The following is a 19,898-nucleotide window of genomic DNA, read 5'->3' as shown; positions in this document are numbered from 1 at the left end:
TGTTGGAGCGCCCACGACGTCTGGTGGCAAGCTGTACCACTGGTTAATTGTCCTCACTGTCAGGAAGTTTCTCCTTAATTCCGGTGTGCTTCTCTCTGTGTTCAGTTTCCAACCGTTGTTTCTTGTCCTGCCCTTTTTGGTGCTTTGGAGAATCTTCACCATTTCCAATCTCCCCAGCCAGCTTCCGACATTGCAAAGTCAATGGGAGAAGCTGGATTCGCTATAACGACCGCCTGATTCCTTAGAATCTGCAGGGATTCACTCTGGTTCATTAGAGTCACCGCTGCAGTGATTCACACAAAACACTGTGCCCCCCCCAAAAAAAAATAAGGGAAAAAAGGTCATAAAATTGGGGGCTAACAACAAACCTTGCATAGCAACAGAAATTCACGTGCCAACGGTGGTCGTAAATCGAGGTAAGTGACTACGTAAGTCATAGTTTGGGCTAATGCAGTGAACACCATCTGGAAACTAATCAAGGAGAGAAGCAACCTGGAACTTCCAGACAGTGAGAACAATTAACCAGTGGAACCACCTGCCTCCAGAACCTGTAAATGCTCCAACACTGGAAGTTTTTAAGAAGAGACTGGACAGCCATTTGTCTGAAATTATATAGGGTTTCCTGCCTGAGCAGGGGGTTGGACTAGATGACCTGCAAGCTCCCTTCCAACTTTTATTATTTTTATTATCATCTAGAGGACGCCATGCTCTCTAACACATGCCTCCTTATCGGTGATCCAAAGAAAACTCTAGCAGATTGATGGACAGATCTGCTCCTTGACTGCTCACAGGAGAAAGTCAACCGCTCCAGGCACAGTATCAGATACCCCCTTCCCATCTTCACACTCTTCACAAGCGGCTCCTAAGTTTGCTTAAAGCACCTGCTTCTGCCACCGCAGATCTCCAGCTGCTCAGCCTGCCCAAGAAACAAAACCACAATAAAATTGAAAGAAAGTACACACTTTTGTCTTTCTAGCTCCCTTCCAAAAAAAAGGCATTCGGTGCAATCAAAGGCGGAGAAGTTGGCTGGGTTCAATCCTCTCCGAAGGTGATTCAGACAGGCTTCTGAACTATCCCGCTTTGCTCTGCCCAGCCTTGACTACATAGCACACCCCAAAACAAACCCTGGTTCATGAGCTCCGCTCCTGTTCAGAAGAACGTAAGTAGCCACCCTGCGCTCTTTCCCCTCTCCATTCCGCTCCTTCCCAAGGCAGCACCCCAAAGAGTCAGCCCGGGCAATGTCATCCACTGAAAACGCTCTTCAGAAGACCCCTGAAGACCCCTTTCCTACAGGCAGGATCACCAGCCCTCTTCCCTTCTCTCCTCAATCTTTCTAAGTGCTGAGACCCCCTCTGAAAGGGGCAGAGAGGGAAGCATTTAAGGTGACACCGAATAGGCAAGACTCCACCACCCTTTATACCTCCGGAGATTGCAGGGAGAGGAAAAGGGAGAAGCTGGAGCTGGAGCAGGTGGCAAGGACCTGGTGGAGAGCATGGCCAAGACACTGAAGTCAAGCCCATCTCCGGCGGAAGGAAAGGCACTCTGCATAGGCACAGAGTCCTCAAACGTTGACAGTATACATGGGAATCGAAGCCAAGGCTAGCATTCTTTTTTTTCTTTTTCTTTTTAGGACCCTGTAATCAACCCTGTAATCCCTTTCGGGAGGGTGGCGCTGGGGTGACTAAATGAGCGTTTACTGACCGGGATGCCCTTCCTGACCCCTACGCAGAGTTCGCAGCAGATATTTTATTCTTGGTGCCTCGATAGAGAAACTTCTGACGCTGCCTAGGATTGAGCTCTCAAGGCTTAGCTAGCATTTCCCCCTAGAAGCCAAGAGTTATGGCCACCTAAATTATACTCCTCACTTTTGTCTCTGCCCATCTCTATACCATCTCCAATTTTTCTTCTCTTTATCTCGTCCTCTCCATTCTGCCTGCACCCTTCATTTCCTCCTTCACCGTCAGCCTCTATCTTCCACCCTCCTGCTCTCCCCCCCCCCCCCCGTTCACCCCTCGAGGATCCTGGGACTACTCCCCTCTCCTCCTGCCCAGGTTCACACACGCCTCTCCCCCCCCCCGCTCCTCCCCACGTCTTCGGTCCTTTGAGTTTACTTTGTCCGCCTCTGGCCGGATCCAGCTTTCGTAACCCCCTAGAGACCTTTTGCCAACTGGTCTCCAGGAGTTTGGAATAAAGAAGTTAAAAATAAGTGAGCTTTTTTTTTTTAAGCAAGACAGAGGCAGGGGAGGGAAAGGGAGTTGCCTAATCCACAGAATTCCCGAGGAAGCGGGCTCCATGGCAGAAAAAGGGAAATTATTTCTCGGGTGGTTAAAAAGAGCAGGCGAGCAAAGGCGCCCCTAAAGCACTTCTGGAGGGGCCCGCAGGCAGCCCAGCCACGGTTTCCTCAAACCTTGCATAGCAACAGAAATTCACGTGCCAACGGTGGTCGTAAATCGAGGTAAGTGACTACGTAAGTCATAGTTTGGGCTAATGCAGTGAACACCATCTGGAAACTAATCAAGGAGAGAAGCAACCTGGAACTTCCAGACAGTGAGAACAATTAACCAGTGGAACCACCTGCCTCCAGAACCTGTAAATGCTCCAACACTGGAAGTTTTTAAGAAGAGACTGGACAGCCATTTGTCTGAAATTATATAGGGTTTCCTGCCTGAGCAGGGGGTTGGACTAGATGACCTGCAAGCTCCCTTCCAACTTTTATTATTTTTATTATCATCTAGAGGACGCCATGCTCTCTAACACATGCCTCCTTATCGGTGATCCAAAGAAAACTCTAGCAGATTGATGGACAGATCTGCTCCTTGACTGCTCACAGGAGAAAGTCAACCGCTCCAGGCACAGTATCAGATACCCCCTTCCCATCTTCACACTCTTCACAAGCGGCTCCTAAGTTTGCTTAAAGCACCTGCTTCTGCCACCGCAGATCTCCAGCTGCTCAGCCTGCCCAAGAAACAAAACCACAATAAAATTGAAAGAAAGTACACACTTTTGTCTTTCTAGCTCCCTTCCAAAAAAAAGGCATTCGGTGCAATCAAAGGCGGAGAAGTTGGCTGGGTTCAATCCTCTCCGAAGGTGATTCAGACAGGCTTCTGAACTATCCCGCTTTGCTCTGCCCAGCCTTGACTACATAGCACACCCCAAAACAAACCCTGGTTCATGAGCTCCGCTCCTGTTCAGAAGAACGTAAGTAGCCACCCTGCGCTCTTTCCCCTCTCCATTCCGCTCCTTCCCAAGGCAGCACCCCAAAGAGTCAGCCCGGGCAATGTCATCCACTGAAAACGCTCTTCAGAAGACCCCTGAAGACCCCTTTCCTACAGGCAGGATCACCAGCCCTCTTCCCTTCTCTCCTCAATCTTTCTAAGTGCTGAGACCCCCTCTGAAAGGGGCAGAGAGGGAAGCATTTAAGGTGACACCGAATAGGCAAGACTCCACCACCCTTTATACCTCCGGAGATTGCAGGGAGAGGAAAAGGGAGAAGCTGGAGCTGGAGCAGGTGGCAAGGACCTGGTGGAGAGCATGGCCAAGACACTGAAGTCAAGCCCATCTCCGGCGGAAGGAAAGGCACTCTGCATAGGCACAGAGTCCTCAAACGTTGACAGTATACATGGGAATCGAAGCCAAGGCTAGCATTCTTTTTTTTCTTTTTCTTTTTAGGACCCTGTAATCAACCCTGTAATCCCTTTCGGGAGGGTGGCGCTGGGGTGACTAAATGAGCGTTTACTGACCGGGATGCCCTTCCTGACCCCTACGCAGAGTTCGCAGCAGATATTTTATTCTTGGTGCCTCGATAGAGAAACTTCTGACGCTGCCTAGGATTGAGCTCTCAAGGCTTAGCTAGCATTTCCCCCTAGAAGCCAAGAGTTATGGCCACCTAAATTATACTCCTCACTTTTGTCTCTGCCCATCTCTATACCATCTCCAATTTTTCTTCTCTTTATCTCGTCCTCTCCATTCTGCCTGCACCCTTCATTTCCTCCTTCACCGTCAGCCTCTATCTTCCACCCTCCTGCTCTCCCCCCCCCCCCCCGTTCACCCCTCGAGGATCCTGGGACTACTCCCCTCTCCTCCTGCCCAGGTTCACACACGCCTCTCCCCCCCCCCGCTCCTCCCCACGTCTTCGGTCCTTTGAGTTTACTTTGTCCGCCTCTGGCCGGATCCAGCTTTCGTAACCCCCTAGAGACCTTTTGCCAACTGGTCTCCAGGAGTTTGGAATAAAGAAGTTAAAAATAAGTGAGCTTTTTTTTTTTAAGCAAGACAGAGGCAGGGGAGGGAAAGGGAGTTGCCTAATCCACAGAATTCCCGAGGAAGCGGGCTCCATGGCAGAAAAAGGGAAATTATTTCTCGGGTGGTTAAAAAGAGCAGGCGAGCAAAGGCGCCCCTAAAGCACTTCTGGAGGGGCCCGCAGGCAGCCCAGCCACGGTTTCCTCAAACCGGTATCCTGGGTTTTACACACACATCGACTCCAACCCCCGGATCGGCCAACAGGTTGCCCTCGAAGAGGGCTGGTTTGCGGGTCGGGCTACCCCAGCCTCCGTTCATTCCGCCGGGACCTGAAGACCTGGCTCTTTGAGCTCTCTGGCCCAGGCTGAGAATTTTTTAATTTTAATTTTAATTGGGTTTTTTTTACTGTTCTCAGGGTTTTATTTAATCTTTTTTAATTTGTTTTAACGTTTGTATTGACTCTCTTTTAAATGCCCTGTAAACCGCCCTGAGTCCTTCGGGAAAGGGCGGTATATAAATCTAAATAAATAAATACCCGCTCCAGCGGCTCCTCTCGTGGCGGGACGGGGACCCCCGGGGGGGCTGCCGAGCCACCGCCCGCAGGAGCCCAGCCAAGCGGGGCACCCAAAGCAGGAGGAAGCCAAGGAAGGGCCCCTTGTGGTGGGGAAACTGCCGTGGGGTGCCCTTCTCCACGGGGCGAGGGGTGGCTGGCTAAGTGGGGGCGAGACTGGCTGGCGCGCGCGCGCCTCTGGGGTGGGGGGTGCCCGGGCTGTGGGAGGGGTAGGGCTGGAAAGTAGGGAGAGGGGCTTCCTGCCTCCCCCCCCCACGGTCACCGCGAGGACTACAGACTCCATCGTCCCCGGCGAGCGGAGGGGCAACGGGGAGAGGCGAGGAGACCCTTTCCCGCGGACGGGCTGCGGCTGGCTGGCTAAGTGGGGGCGACTGGCTGGCGCGCGCGTGTCTGGGGTGGGTGGGGGGTGCCCGGGCTGTGTGTGTTGGGGGGGGGCGCAGGGGCACATGCGTATAAGGCGTTCCCTCCTCCCTCCCTCCCTTCCTCCCTCCCTCCCTTCCTTCCTTCCCTCTCTTCCTCCTCGCCCCTCACCCGCCCGCTCAGTCGGGGCTGGGCCGGCTGCGGGGTCGGGCGCTGCGCTGCGGACCAGGCGCGCAAGGCGGAGGAGGAGGAGGAGGAGGAGGAGGAGAGGGGAAAGAGGAGGAGGAGGGGGAGAAGAGGAGGAGGAAGAAGAGGAGCAGAGGGGAGAGGAGGAGGAGGAGGAGGATGGAGCCGGCCGCCCTGCACCGCTTTCTCCCGCGGCTGCCGGCCGGCCTCGGGCGCCGGACTGAGTCGCCCTCCCCGGGGGCATGAAGGGGTTGCCGCCGCCGGGCTCGAGCGGCGGGCGCAGGCAGTGGGAGCGAGGCGCCGCCGCCGCCGGAGGGGCGAGCCGGGGAAGGAGCAACAGCAGCGGCAGGAGGAGGAGGAGGCGGAGGAGGAGGAGGAGGCGCCCCTCCGGCTGAGCCGCGCCGGCTCCCCTTCGCCAGACGGTCTCCGCGCCCAGCGCGCCGGCCAAGCCAGGGAAGAAGATGCCTCTGGACAAGGTCTCCTCCGTGCTGGAAGGTAGGGCCAGGGGGCCTCCTGCCCACCCGCACCGCCAGGACTACAGCCTCCATCGTCCCCGGCGGGCGGAGGGGCATGGCGAGGGGGGCGTGCGGCCGACCCTTCTCCGAGGACGGGCTGCGGGTCTGAGCGCGCGTAGGGAATCATCATCATCATCATCATCATCATCATCATCATCATCATCATCATCATCAGGCAGCCCCTTCCCCTCCCTCGGTGCAGATCCCGGCTTGGATCCGGATTAGGCTCCTCTTCCCTCGCCGGCCACTCCGGAGTTGCCCGGGGTCGGCGGGTTTTTTCCCCTTTGGCCCCGCGCTCAAACGGGAGGTTTTGCTCGGTCCGGAGAGCGCGAATGCAAACGTTCCGCGCGACTGCCGGGCGCCGGTTTCGGTGGGTTCGGGGGCCGGGGGTGGCGGGGACGTCCAGGGCAGACCCTGCCGGAGGAGGGAGACAGGCTGCTCTTGCAAGAGCCGAAGGGCGATTGGAAGCCCTCTCCGGATCGGGTTGGGGGCGGGGAGGGGGTGTCCTCCCAGCCCCGCTTCTCCCAGGGACCGTCCAGATGTTTTCTGGATGGGGAAGGGGAGGGGGGGAAAAGAAAAGTCAGAGGTGGGGAGGGGGCTATTCGGGGATTGCTGCTGCCCCATCAGGACCAAGAAAGGGCTGGCATAAACACCCCTGTCTCTCTCCCCCCCCCCAAAAAAAAATGCTCCGTAGAGAGGAGAATGGCAGAGGGAGGTGCGGTTATTTCTATTATCCATTAATTAATCCGATGGAATCCTCCCACCCGCTCCGCTGGACTCGTCTTCCCGCTGGGCGTCTTCCTAATTTCAGCAAAACCGGAGTGATTGCAATCCCGAGTCCTTTTCTCCTCCTCCTCCTCCTCCTCCTCTCTCACCCCGCGTTGATTTCTTCGGCTTATCCTGCTGGTATTTTTTTTTGTTGGGGGGGGAGTCGACTATAGACAGGGGGCATCCCTCCTCCTGTTTTCCCCCACCCCCACCCCGCGGCAACAACCCTGTGAGGTGGGTTGGAGAGAGAGAGAGAGAGAGAGAGAGAGAGAGAGAGAGAGAGAGAGAGAGAGAGAGAGAGAGAGAGAGAGAGAGAGAGACTCACTCTGCCCTAAGTCACCCAGCCGGCTTTCATGCTTTAGGCAGAACTAGAATTCACAAGTCTCCCTGTTTCTGGCCAGGGCATCCATCCGTGCTTTTCCTGCAAATATTGTGATAATGCACAGGGGAGGGAATCAAAACTCTGATCCCTTAAAGCTTGTCCAAGGTTTGTTGGTTCTGGGCTGCTTGGCGGATGGGTGGGTGGGAGATTTAAATCTGGCAGTCTCCAAATTTAAATCTCCCACCCCCAGAAGGGATTTTGCACCCTTCTTCCTATGGAGGAGGAAAGATTCCTAATTTCCTTGAGATTCTTGAAACTCTCTGTGCTTTCTCTGTTGGAGAAAGCAGGCTGGCTTTGTGGTGCAAGAAAGAATCCCGGGATTTCCTGATTGGTGTGTGTGGCTTCCTTCCCCCCCTCCCCTGCCCAACACACACATCAAGACACATCCAGAGGCATGCACACCGCTTTCTTTCCCTGTCCTACACATGCGAGAAGGGAATCACACAGTGCGTTCCCAACTCACTTCAATCTCCGCTTCCCTGCATGTAGTCGGTTCCTCCTTAGAACTTTGCAAAAGCCAGGAAGAATCCTTCCTTGTTCTCTAAAGTTGGGGCTGCTAGTAGGTGTTTTGGGGACCCATCAAAGAGGCTCTCCTCCTTTGCCTTTCTGCTAGGCTTGCATGCAGATGGGCTTCGATTTGCGTCACCAGCTCCTTGTGAAAGTTGAATGGCCTGGATCTACTAATGAGTGTGTGTGTGTGTGTGTGTGTGGTGCTGGGAGTTATTCTGGTGGCTATTTATTTATTTATTATTTATTTGTGATGAGTATGTGTGATGAGTATTCATATCTAATCGGAAGTAAATTTGGCTATAGCAGAATGACATTTATTTTAGAGCAGGGAGATACCCCGATGTACTGTAATATGACATATCCAAATATAGGTAAACCTTGGCTTGCAACCAGGAGTTGAACCCAAGCAAAATTAAATCCGTTGCCAAGCAAGGAAGTTCTTAAGTGAGTTTTGCTCCATTTTACGACCTTTTCCACCACAGTTGACAAGTGAACCGTTCCAGTTTGGTTGTTAAGCGAATCTGGCTCTCCCCCCCCCCCCCCACACACACACATTGAATTTGCTTGTCGGAAGCCGGCTGGGAAGGTTGCAAACGGTGATCACATGACTCTGGGACAGCGCAACCGTCATAAGTACACGCCAGTTGCCAATCGCCCGAATTTCGATCACGTGACCGTGGGAAGGCTGCAGCAGTTGTATAAGTGTGAAAAAAACGGTCGTAGGTCACTTTTCAGTGCCGTTGCAACTTTGGACGGTCGCTAAAGGAATGGTTGCTAACTGAGGATTATCTGTAAATGAGATGCAGTAATGATATTCCAAATAAAATGTAGCAACTTCCTCCTTCTCCTTCCCCCCCAAAAAAATTCCTTTTAATCCCACCAAATTTGTAATTATATCACACATCTTTCCCAATAGTCCTAGTATAGTGAGTAGATTCTGGCACATCAACAGCTATTTTCCAAATCTGGTCTTGATATATACACACATACAAATACATATACACATACATACATACATACATACATACATGTGTGTGTGTGTGTGTGTGTGTGTGTGTGTGTAGCCTGTAGGGAGGTTCAGGAACTCTTTTCTGTTTTGAGTGCAAAATTTGACTACTGTCAAATGTAATTCAAAGATCTCTGCAGTTTCTTTCTGGCTGTAGAGAATTATCTTGGGTTTTTTTTTTCCAATTGGCAGCTCAGTGGATTTTAAGGGATGCCTTTATTTTGGAATCGTATAGCATCCCAGGGGAGGGGGGGGGGGAACTGGCTTCTGAGAAGAAGAGAGCGCCGCAAATAATAATTTTAAAAAGCTTGTGAACGTACAAGGTTTCCTGTTTCTTTTCTCCTGTTTGCAAAAGAAAGAACTAGTGTTCCTGTTTTGCTCCGGAGAGCTGAGCTTTCAAAGGGCACCGTTCCCCAGTCATTTATCACCTTTTGTCAGTGAAAGCCAACTCTTTGACTCGCCTGAACACAAAAAGTGCAAAGCAACGAATTGTGCAGCATCTCTAAACGTTCCTTATTGAACTATTCCTGTTTATTTTATTTTATTTTTTTTTAAAAAAATCATTGTTGACCTCAAACTATTTTAAAAGCTTCTTTTATCTGGAACTTGGTCACCATTTAATAACATTTGTTTTCTATACCTCTGTAGCAAAAATGCAAAGAGAGAGAGAGAAAAAAAATAGGCATATATGGAAAATCAGTTATATGCAGAACATTTGTGGTCCCCCGTACATTTTTCCTCAGCTGGAACTTTGGACATCATATAGAACTTGGAAATTCTGCCATGATTTTGTCAAATGTTGGATTAAGAAAGAGAGGCGGTTTTGAAATATTGATTCCTTAATTTAAGATGCAGACAAATTGCTGCCGACAGAATTTATATTTTGAGTTAGGCTGACCTCTTATGGTATTCAAGTAAAGTTGTCTCACAAATTTGTGAATCAAGATAAAGTAATGTTATCATATAGCGAGTGTGCATAAGGATGAGCTTAATTATTATTTAGATTTAGCAACACCGCTTAGTCAAGTATCTAAGTATGAATATCAAACGCTTAAGGAAACTGCAGAATTTTGAATAACTTTTAACCTGGGGATTTGCTTTTCAGAAATGCAGAGAATGTGTGAGCATGTGTGTTGACTTAATTGTATGTTTTCAAGACCTACTTTCAAATGAGCTCAAATGAAATGTTAAATCCCAGAATAATGATAACAAAATGGTTAAGCAAAACACAGTATCACTCTAAGCACAAACCATCAACTGGAACGGATCCATAGGTCGTGATCATTGTGGCACGTAATGGATTGACTGCTATAGGAAATGTAAGTGAGCTATAGGCATATAAATCACTATGTCAGGTCATTATTTCATTTTAAGTAAATTGGTCGCTTCCAGTACTTAAACTAACTTACTGTCTGAAGAAAAGAACTTTCTAAAGAAGAGAATCATGCTTCTTTTTTTAGCCAGGAATGACAGCTGAGCAATCCACTGTAACTCAAGAGAAGAGCTTCACCTTTAAATCAGCTTCTGACGGTCTGTTTTGAGGTCAAAACAAATGAAAAACTCGGAGTTTGAAAAGGTTTTGCACCAGTGGTGGGATTCAAATATGTGAACAACCGGTTCTCTGTGTGGATGCTGCTTCCGGAAGTCCATTCTGGGCCTGGGCAACAAAAAATTAGCTACCGGTTCTGCCAAAGTGGTGCGAACCGGCTGAATCCCACCACTGTTTTTGCACGCTTGCCTTGCACAGCAACTTCCCCTAGATTGGATTGTGAGTAGAAAATGCAGGGTTGTTTCCTTTGGTCGTCTTTTCCAAAACGTCAATGTGACGTATATTTTCACGCGCCAAACTTGAGGGTATATTAAGCTTGAAATGATTTTATTTCATTTCCACAAATGACCCAGGACTTCATGCTTCGTTTATCCTTTCTACTAACATCCCCCAAATTATCACTTTGAAATTTTGTGAACTCAGATGAAGATGCCTATGCGCTTCTAAAAAGCACTTGGAAAAAGATCTCAATCTGTCTTGAACTTTCAAATCTTCGAAATCCTTTTTTTTTTAAATAAACTTACTGGAAAAGTCAAGGTTTTCGTGCCATCAGTTGTTGCCTCTGTTTTAAATTTGCCAGAATAGCGTTTATCATGTATTATGTGTGTTATGATTTGAAAGAATGGATAGAACTGGGCACAACACAATGTACGCCTGTAGTTTAGAGTTTAAGATTATTTGATCACAAAAAACTTAGTTTAATCGGTCCTCAAATAAATACCTTAAGAGATACTCTGTATATGGTAAATGAATGAATAAGAGAGATCCGGCTTCAAAACCTCATTAAACTAGGATTAGTCTTGGAGGACTTTGATTAACCTCACAGTTCCTCATTCCCATAAAACATTCTTATTACCTCCTTAGCCAATTTTCACATAATGAGCAGCTTAACTCCCCCCAGCCCAGTATATAATTTTTTACTGTACTCCCAGATCTTACTACAGTGATGCTAAGCGAGGAGTAGCTATATGCAAGATTTGCATTACAGGGAGTCCTCGACGTACGGCCACAATTGAGCCCCAAATTTTTGTTGTTACGTGAAACATTTAAGTGGATTTTGCCTTAGTTTAAGACTTTCCTTGCCAAAGTTCTTAAGTGAATCACTGCAGCAGTTAAGTTAGCAACACGGTTGTTAAGTGAATCTGGCTTCCCCATTGATTTTGCTTGTCAGAAGGTCGCAAAAGTGGATCAGATGATCCCGGGACACCGCAACCGGCATAGGTACATGCCAGTTTCCAAGCATTCGAATTTTGATCACGTGACCATGGGGGAATGCTGCGATGGTTGTAAGTGTGAGACATGGTCATAGGTCACATTTTTCAGTGCCGATGTAATTTTGAATGGTCACTAAATGAACTGTTGTAAGTCGAGGACTACCTCTACAGATAAATGAAGCCACATTGAGTATCTTCTTCCCCTGAGATAGAGACGTTCAACAAAAAACATGCTCGTTCTTAAACTTCAAAACGGGGCTGGACTTCCCTTGCTAACAACAATTGAAATAAATGATTGGATTTTATTGACAGCAAAGTGTATTGGATTGTTTCAACTGAATAAGAGAAAACATCAGGATGAAAATGTATGTGGATCAGGGAGTTCCTGAATGTACCCTTCTAAAAATTGCCCACAGATGGCTGAATTCAATTCCGCTTTTTAGGGTAGTTTTTGAATGAGTCCGGCTGCTTTGTGAAATTTGGGACAGGGGAATTATTTGCTAAATGCTTTCCAATTGAGGCTAGAGTTCAGATATTAAGCAGCCCTAACCCCATAAATATTAATACGTATATATGTATGTATTAATGTATGTAGTAATGTATTGGCACAATTAAGTAGCTGGGCTTGTGTATAGGAACATCTGCACGGTGTATGGATTAGAACAGGGCTTTTCAACCAGTGGTACGGGTACCACCTGTGGTTCATTGGCACCTGGCAGGTGGTACGCGACCATCCTAGAGAAGTAGCGGGGGAGGGGAATGAGCTGGTCCGGTGGCAGCACTGCACAAGCTTAAGCGAGAGACAGCTGGAACTGCAGGGCTGTCAGGGCTCAGCGGAATCGCCAGGATCAGCGCCAGGTTCCAGCTGAAGCTCAGCACTGATCCTGGTGCTTCTGCTGAGCCCAGAAGAAGTGCTGATCAGCTGGAATGTTGCAGCATCTCCAGGGTCTTCTGATTTACATTCAGATGCTTGTCAACTGATTCATATTCATGACGGTCACAGTGTCCCAGGGTCATGTGAAGTGACCAAAACCTGCTGCAACCACCCAGCAGATGAGGGGAATAAAAACCAAACATGCCCCCCCACACACCCCTGCTGTCAATCCTCAACAGAAATGCTTACAACAATGAAAAACTCAGACAGGAGGAAGAGCGCTGCTGGGCGGGCAGGCAGGTGTCTTGCTCGGCTGTGGCTTGGGGGGCACTTTTTTCAGTGCCATGGTAACTTCAGTCACTAAGCGAACTGTTGTAAGTCGAGGACTACCTGTACTTCATCACTTTTTTCTTTCTTTCTTTTTTTTGGGGTCATCAAGTTTTTGACACCTTCCTAGGCGACTGACTGGTGGTACTTGGATGTTGCCATATCCTAAAAGTGGTACAATGGGTGAAAAGGTTGAAAAGCCCTAGGTTAGAAGACATTCCCCAGTCCAGATGGGAGCTCCAGCAGAAGGTCATGGAGAACAAGAGAGCTAAGATCTCTCTGGATCCTCCACAGACAGATAGACAGATAGGTAGCAGACAACCAACCAGCCATTGTGGTAGCAGACAAGGAGCAGAAGGCAGTGATGGTGATAGACAGAGTGGGGACAAGGGACAGCCATGTCAGGAAGGAGTATCAGAAGCTGGAGAAGGACCAGGTGTTGAGGGAGGAACAAGGGAGAATGTGGAAAGTCAAGACCAGTGTGTCTATGGAGATTCTCAGTCACCCAGGTCAGGGTTGTCCCAAAGGTGCTTTTTCAGGAGACAACTGGACTTCCTTGTTTTTCTTTGAAGACGTTTCCAAGAAACTTCAGCTCTGACTGGATGGTGGGGAATGGAAGGATTTATACCCCTTGCAGACCACTGGTCATTTGCATTCTTTCCAAGAGTCGTTGAGGTCACTTGGAGGTTTGTCTGTGTCTTCAGGGTCAACTGAGTGGTGCAAATGTATGTGGAGCCTTCTTGGCTGCAGGATGTTTTTCTCACCCTGTGTCCCTTCCCTGTTGAAGACGGGCGCAAGCCGTTGGGGATGAGTCTGAGTGGTCTGCCTCTCAAACTGAAGTGCAAATGGTTCCTGGAGTCTGCAACGTTTTCTGGAAATCTGTCCAAGAAGCAAAAGGTCTTCAAAGAAAAAACAAGAAAGTCCAGATGCCTCCTGAAAAGCCAGATCAAGACCAAAGCGGTCCCAATTGTGGTAGAAGCATTCAGGGCTGGGACTCGTGAGCTGGGACAGGTGCTCCAACAGATCCCAGGAATGACAACAGAGCTTTCTGTCCAGAACATGCAGCGATGGGAACAATTCAGACGCTGTGCAGAACCCTCACACTCTCAGGCCTTCAGTTGGGTGCCTGAGATGGAGGAAGACCAATAACACCCACAAGGATGACAAGCAGGGCTTTTTTTCTCATTGAACGCTCAGAACGGAGTTCCGGCACCTTTTTTGGATGGAACCTTGTAGGGTAGGCAAGGCGGGTTGTATGACATGTGTGAGTTCCGGCACCTTTTTCTTTTACAAAAAAAGCACTGATGACAAGTGAGGTAGTCCTTGACTTTCAACCACAATTGAGCCTCAAACATCTGTTGGCAAGCAAGATGGTTGTTGAGGGATTGTTGCTCCATTTCACGGCCTTTTTTTGCCACCGTTATCAAGCGAATCACTGCAGCGATTAAATTAGTAACAGGGTTCTTAAGTGAATCAAAATCCCCACCCTTGTCTTTGCTTGTCAGAAGGTCACAAAAGGGGATCACTTGATCCCGGGACTCTGCAACCATCATAAATATGAACTGGTAGCCAAGTCTCTGAATTTTGATCACCTGACTACGGAGATGCGGCAAAGGTTGTTCAATGTGGAAGACGGTCATCAGTCACCTTTCTTCAGTGCCGTTGTAACTTCAAATGGTTACTAAATGGATGGTCGTAAGTCAGAGACTGCCTGTCTATTGCAATTTTACACGTTTCCGGGTTTTTTCTTGACTAGAAAATGTAGCTCCCCTGAGTCTTTTGACAGCTTTCTTTGAGATATATAGAACCCATCATGGGACGGAAGCCATATTAATTCGAGTGGAATTAATTTCCCAGATATTCTACTCACTGAAGTTTTTTTTAAAAATTCCATTTATATCCTGCCCTTCTCCGAAGACTCAGGGCGGCTTACAAGCTTAGCAGTAGCCTTCTTTCTATGTATATGCCTGCTTATTAGGGCTTTCACACACACCCCCAAGCAGCATTATTACAAAGTCAGCTTAATTGCCCCCCACAATCTGGGTCCTCATTTTGCCTACCTCGGAAGGATGGAAGGCTGAGTCAACCTTGAGCCTGGTGGGATGCGAACCTGCACTAATTGCAGGCAGCTGGTGTTACTTAAGGAGGCATTAGCCCACTGCTCCACCAAGTTGTGCGCATTCTGAGTGGAGGCTGCAGGCGAGGGACATAGTGCGATATAAAAAGGGATTTTCCTAACCATTGTAACGCTTGCCTCAGTGTAGAATGTGAGAGGCATGGAGTAGCATTCCATTGTTTGCTTTGGACAATGTAACCAGGATTTCCAAAATAGGTGAGACTTTCTGATTTATAGCTTGGCTGCTCTGTTTCATTAAAGTTTATTAAACAATATATTAAATATCAGCTCAGGTAGGGACCCTAATCAGCAACACAATGATAATAACACTGGCTCGAACCTCTAATTGGGCCTTCAGTTTAATTAAGCTGCGGAGGAGAGAGTGGTGGAATGCAATCCGAAGTCACAGGAAGGAGGGCTTCCTTCCCAGAAGGCAAAGAAGCTCTGGAGCTTTGAACGTAGGCTGGAAGAAAGCAATGTTGAAGTTCCCCTAGCAATTTATAGAGTATATATTGCAGATGGTTGCTTTAGTCTGGCAAGATTCTGTCTCTAGGACGACAAGAATCTATGAACTACTCCAAAATAACTGCACATGTCGTTCTTGGGCCTGACAGAGAGGTTTTATGTTGGACTTATAACATTTAATATCAGCCCTAGTCATCAGAAGTCTAAAGATAAGCCTCCGTGTCAAACATACTAGCTTAATGTAGTTCTACGTAATCTAGTGTGGAATCAGATTTTAAACAGGCTGTTTAAAACAGAGCTGGACCACTGATGCTCTTTAAATACTGCTGAACTACAACTGATAGGAATAGGAACTTTTACCACTGGCTCCGCTGGGCCATATTAATAGTTTAATAGTTAATAGTTTATTTGATTTATATACCGCCCTTCTCCTGGTGGGACTCAGGGCGGTTCACAGGGCATACATAAGAAACACTATACAAAAATTAAAAAGAATTAAATCCATGCCCAATTAAAAACAGAAGTACAGATTAAAAACAATTAAAAGCCCATAATCCCCCATCAGGCCAGACCAGCTAATTCGAACAGATGGGTCTTCAGGCCCCGACGGAAAGTTCGAAGGTCTGGTGCCATCCGGAGCTCCACCGGCAATTGATTCCATAAAGCCGGAGCCCCCACAGAGAAGGCCCTCCCCCTGGGGGCCACCAGTCGACATTCCCTGACTGGCGGCACCCTGAGGAGGCCCTCTCTGTGGGAACGCACAGGGCGGAGGGGAGTCGATGCCGGCAGCAGGTGGTCCCTGAGGTAACCCGGACCCATGCCATGTAGGGCCTTAAAGATCGTAACCAACACCTTGAACCTCACCCGAAAGACAACTGGTAACCAATGCAGCTCGCGGAGCAAAGGTGTAACATGGGAGTACCGGGAAACTCCCAAGACAACTCTCGCGGCCGCATTCTGTACCAGTTGGAGCCTCCGAGTGGTCTTCAAGGGAAGCCCCATGTAGAGAGCATTACAGTAGTCAAGGCGAGAGGTCACGAGCGCATGAGTGACTGTACACAGGGCATCCCGGTTCAGATAGGGCCGCAACTGGCGCACCAGGCGAACCTGGGCGAAAGCCCCCCTAGTCACGGCCACTATATGCTCTTCCAAAGTAAGCCGTGAATCTAGAAGGACTCCCAAGTTGCGAGCCCTATCCACGGGGGGTAAGAGCTCACCCCCCATAGAAAGAGATGGAACATTTGGAATGTCCCGGGATGCCGGAATGCACAGCCACTCAGTCTTGTCAGGGTTGAGCTGAAGTCTGTTCCTCCCCATCCAGACCCGAACCGCCTCCAGGCAACGGGACATCACGGCGAGGGCATCACTGGGGTGGTTTGGGGTCGAAAAGAAAAGTTGGGTATCATCGGCATACTGATGATACCCAACTCCAAAACCACGAATGATCTCACCCAGCGGTTTCATATAGATGTTGAACAGGAGAGGCGAGAGAACCGACCCCTGAGGAACTCCACAAACGAGAGACCTAGGGGCCGATCTCTGCCCCCCTGCCAACACCGACTCCGAGCGTCCCAGGAGATAGGAGGAGAACCACTGAAGAACTGTGCCTCCCACTCCCAATCCCCTGAGACGCCGCAGCAAGATACCATGGTCGATGGTATCGAAAGCCGCTGAGAGGTCTAATAGGACTAGGACAGAGGAATGTCCCCTATCCCGCGCCCTCCAGAGATCATTCACCAGAGCGACCAATGCCGTCTCCGTGCTGTACCCGGGCCTGAAACCCGATTGGTAGGGGTCCAGATAATCCGCTTCATCCAGGACCAGAGGGAGCTGATGCGCCACCACACTCTCAACAACCTTCGCAAGAAAGCGAAGGTTGGAGACTGGACGAAAGTTGTTCAAAACGGCTGGGTCCAGGGCAGGCTTCTTGAGGAGAGGTCTCACCACCGCCTCCTTCAAGACGGTGGGGAAATAACCCTCACTCAAAGAAGCAGATATAACCGCCTGGAGCCAGCCTCATGTCCTCTCCCTAGCTGCATAAACCAGCCAGGAAGGGCACGGGTCCAACAAACATGTGGAGGAGCTCAGCCTCCCCATAATCCTGTCCACTTCATCAGGGGTCACAGAATCAAACTCTTCCCAGATAACATTGACAAGACCGCCCGTGTCCTGATCGCCTGACTCTGCCCAGCTGGAGTCCAAACTGGTCCGAATCCGAGCGATTTTATCCGACAGATGATGACTAAATTCCTCGGCACGACCTTGCAAGGGATCCTCCCTCACCTCCTGATTGAGAAGTGAGCGAGTCACCCTAAACAAGGCGGCCGGGCGATTATCTGCGGACGCGATGAGGGTGGAGAAGTAATTACACCTCGCCACCCTCATCGCTGCGAGATAAGACCTAATATAGGTTCTTAACCGCAACCGGTCGGGTTCGGATCGGCTAGACCTCCAGCAGCTCTCTAGGCCCCGTTTCCGGCGCTTCATCTCCCGGAGCTCCGCGGAAAACCATGGAGCTCGCTGGGATCTGCGCCGGGTCAGGGGCCGCAAGGGTACAACCCGGTCAAGTGCCTCAGTGGCTGCCCTTCCCCAGGCTTCCACTAAGGCATCAGCCGAGCTGTGAGCAGTGGAGGCAGGTGGGGACCCCAGCGCCGCTTGGAATCTATCAGGATCCATTAAGCGTCTGGGGCGGTACCATCTAATTGGCTCCGTACCCCCACGGCGGGGGGTGGCAAAGCGGAAGACCAGCCGCAGGAGATGATGATCGGTCCATGACAGGGGCATAATAAATGGAGAGCCCCCACCTAGATCATCCAACCACCGTCTAGATAAAAAAATCAGGTCAAGGGTGTGGCCTCCCTCATGAGTTGGCTCTGAAATTACTTGCGTCAGGTCCATGGCCGCCATGGAAGCCATGAACTCCCGAGCTAGCTCAGATGAACCTCCCAGGGATGGTAGATTGAAGTCTCCCAAAACTATAAGTTTGGGAAACTCAACCACCAAACCCGAGAGGATATCGAGCAGCTCGGGCAGGGCTGCCGCTGTGAGACTAGGCGAAATGTACACCAGCAGCAAGCCCAACTGCGCCCCAGGACCAAATCTCATGAAGAGAGACTCACACCCGACTATCTGAGAAACGGTGGCCTCCCGCGGACATAAGGTCTCCCTAATGGTAACCGCCACTCCCCCACCCCTACCTTGAGCTCGTGGCCGGTGTAGCACCCGGAAACCTGGTGGGCAGAGGTCAACCAAAGGGACCCCACCCTCTGGGCCCAACCAAGTCTCCGTGATGCAAGCCAGGTCCGCATGCTCACCCTCAACTAAATATTGTTAGGAACTGTAATTTGTCGACATTTGGGTGGTCACCCAAAGCTTATCTTAACCTAAAGTAAAAAGTATTTAGTCCTTAGAGTAGCATGTGTAAGTTTAATTATTTTTCTAACCCCTTTGAGATCAAATAAAAGGTAAAGGTTCCCCCGCACATGCGTGCTAGTCGTTTCCGACTCTAGGGGCCGGTGCTCATCTCCGTTTCAAAGCTGAAGAGCCGGCGCTTGTCCGAGGACGTCTCTGTGGTCATGTGGCCGGCATGACTAGACACCAAAGGCGCACGGAACGCTGTTACCTTCCCACCGGAGTGGTCCCTATTTTTCTACCTGCATTTTTTACGTGCTTTCGAACTGCTAGGTTGGCAGAAGCTGGGACGAGTAACAGGTGCTCACTCTGTTACGCGGTACTCGGGATTCGACCCGCCAAACTGCCGACCTTCTGCTCAACATGCTCAGCGTCCTAACCCACTGAGCCACCGCATCCCTAGCTGAGATCAAATAGATCTTGCAATATGCTGGATAGGTAGATAGGACCCGTTTTCAAGCATTTTTACCTATTGCCAGTTTTGCTGAATCCAATTAAATGAGTTGCATCTCTACATCACTCAGGCTTCTATCCCTGCCTCTCTGGAGCAAAGCTTTCACAGCTGACAGGATGACTTTAGTGCTAAAGTAATCGCCATATTACATTTATTGGACTAGGATTAGAAGCTGTAGGAGGCAGTACGGCACGTCTTTACAGCTGTCGTAATTTCGGAGCTGTCGAATAAGACCGTGGTGTGATCCGGTTTTTCAAGAAGGAGGGGCAATTTGAGTTGTGCAAAGACACCCGTGGGGAATTGAACAATCCCTCCTGCAATCCAACGCACCTTTCCTTGGACTCGTGCAGCCCAAAGGAAAAAAAGAATGGAAACCAAAACTTTTTTTAGAATTGTTGATGATACAACGGGTATGCTCTTCCACCATCTGAATCAGGCTCCCCTGTCTGAATTCAGATCACTCTACAGCCCTTATGGTCAAGGAAGAGAAGACATAGGGAGTCCTGGACTTACAACTGCTCATTCAGTGACCGTTCGAAGTTACAGCGGCACTGGAAAAAGTGGTTTAGCACCATCTTTCACATGATCGTTGCAGCTTCCCCACTGGGTCACGTGACCTGGGAACTGACACATATTTATGACGGTTGCAGCATCCCGGTGTGTGTGTGTGTGTGTGTCATGTGATCCCATTTTTCGACCTTCTGACGAGCAAAGACAATGGTGGGGGGGGCAGATTCACTTATCAAGCATGTTACTAATTTAACAACTGCAGAGATTCACTTAACGGCGGTGTCAAGGAAGGTCGTAAAATGGGGCAAAATTCACTTAGCCAACGTCTCGCTTGGCAAGCAAAAAATGTGGGCTCAGTTGTGGTCGTGAGTTGAGGACTAGCTGCATTTCTAAAGAAGAAGGAGAGGGAGAGATATCCAGCTTTGAACCAACCTGGAATTTAGA

General features: G+C 49.5%; 1 protein-coding gene across 1 annotated transcript in view; it reads left to right on the top strand.

Moving 5' to 3' along the window:
• Positions 1-5,814: 5,814 nt before the first annotated feature.
• Positions 5,815-19,898, top strand: part of NETO2 (neuropilin and tolloid like 2) — a gene marked incomplete at its 5' end in the record, with an annotated part of 31,693 nt that continues 17,609 nt past the window's right edge. Inside the window, one exon of the mRNA XM_083370470.1 lies at positions 5,815-5,848. Coding sequence (XP_083226596.1) covers positions 5,815-5,848 — 34 coding nt within the window. The remainder of the gene's footprint in view (positions 5,849-19,898) is intronic.

The sequence above is a fragment of the Vipera ursinii genome, assembly GCF_947247035.1.
Source record: "Vipera ursinii genome assembly, chromosome: 10".
NCBI classification, from domain to species: domain Eukaryota; kingdom Metazoa; phylum Chordata; class Lepidosauria; order Squamata; family Viperidae; genus Vipera; species Vipera ursinii.
The sequence above is the reverse complement of the archived record's forward strand: the minus strand, read 5'-3'. Positions and strand labels throughout refer to the sequence as shown.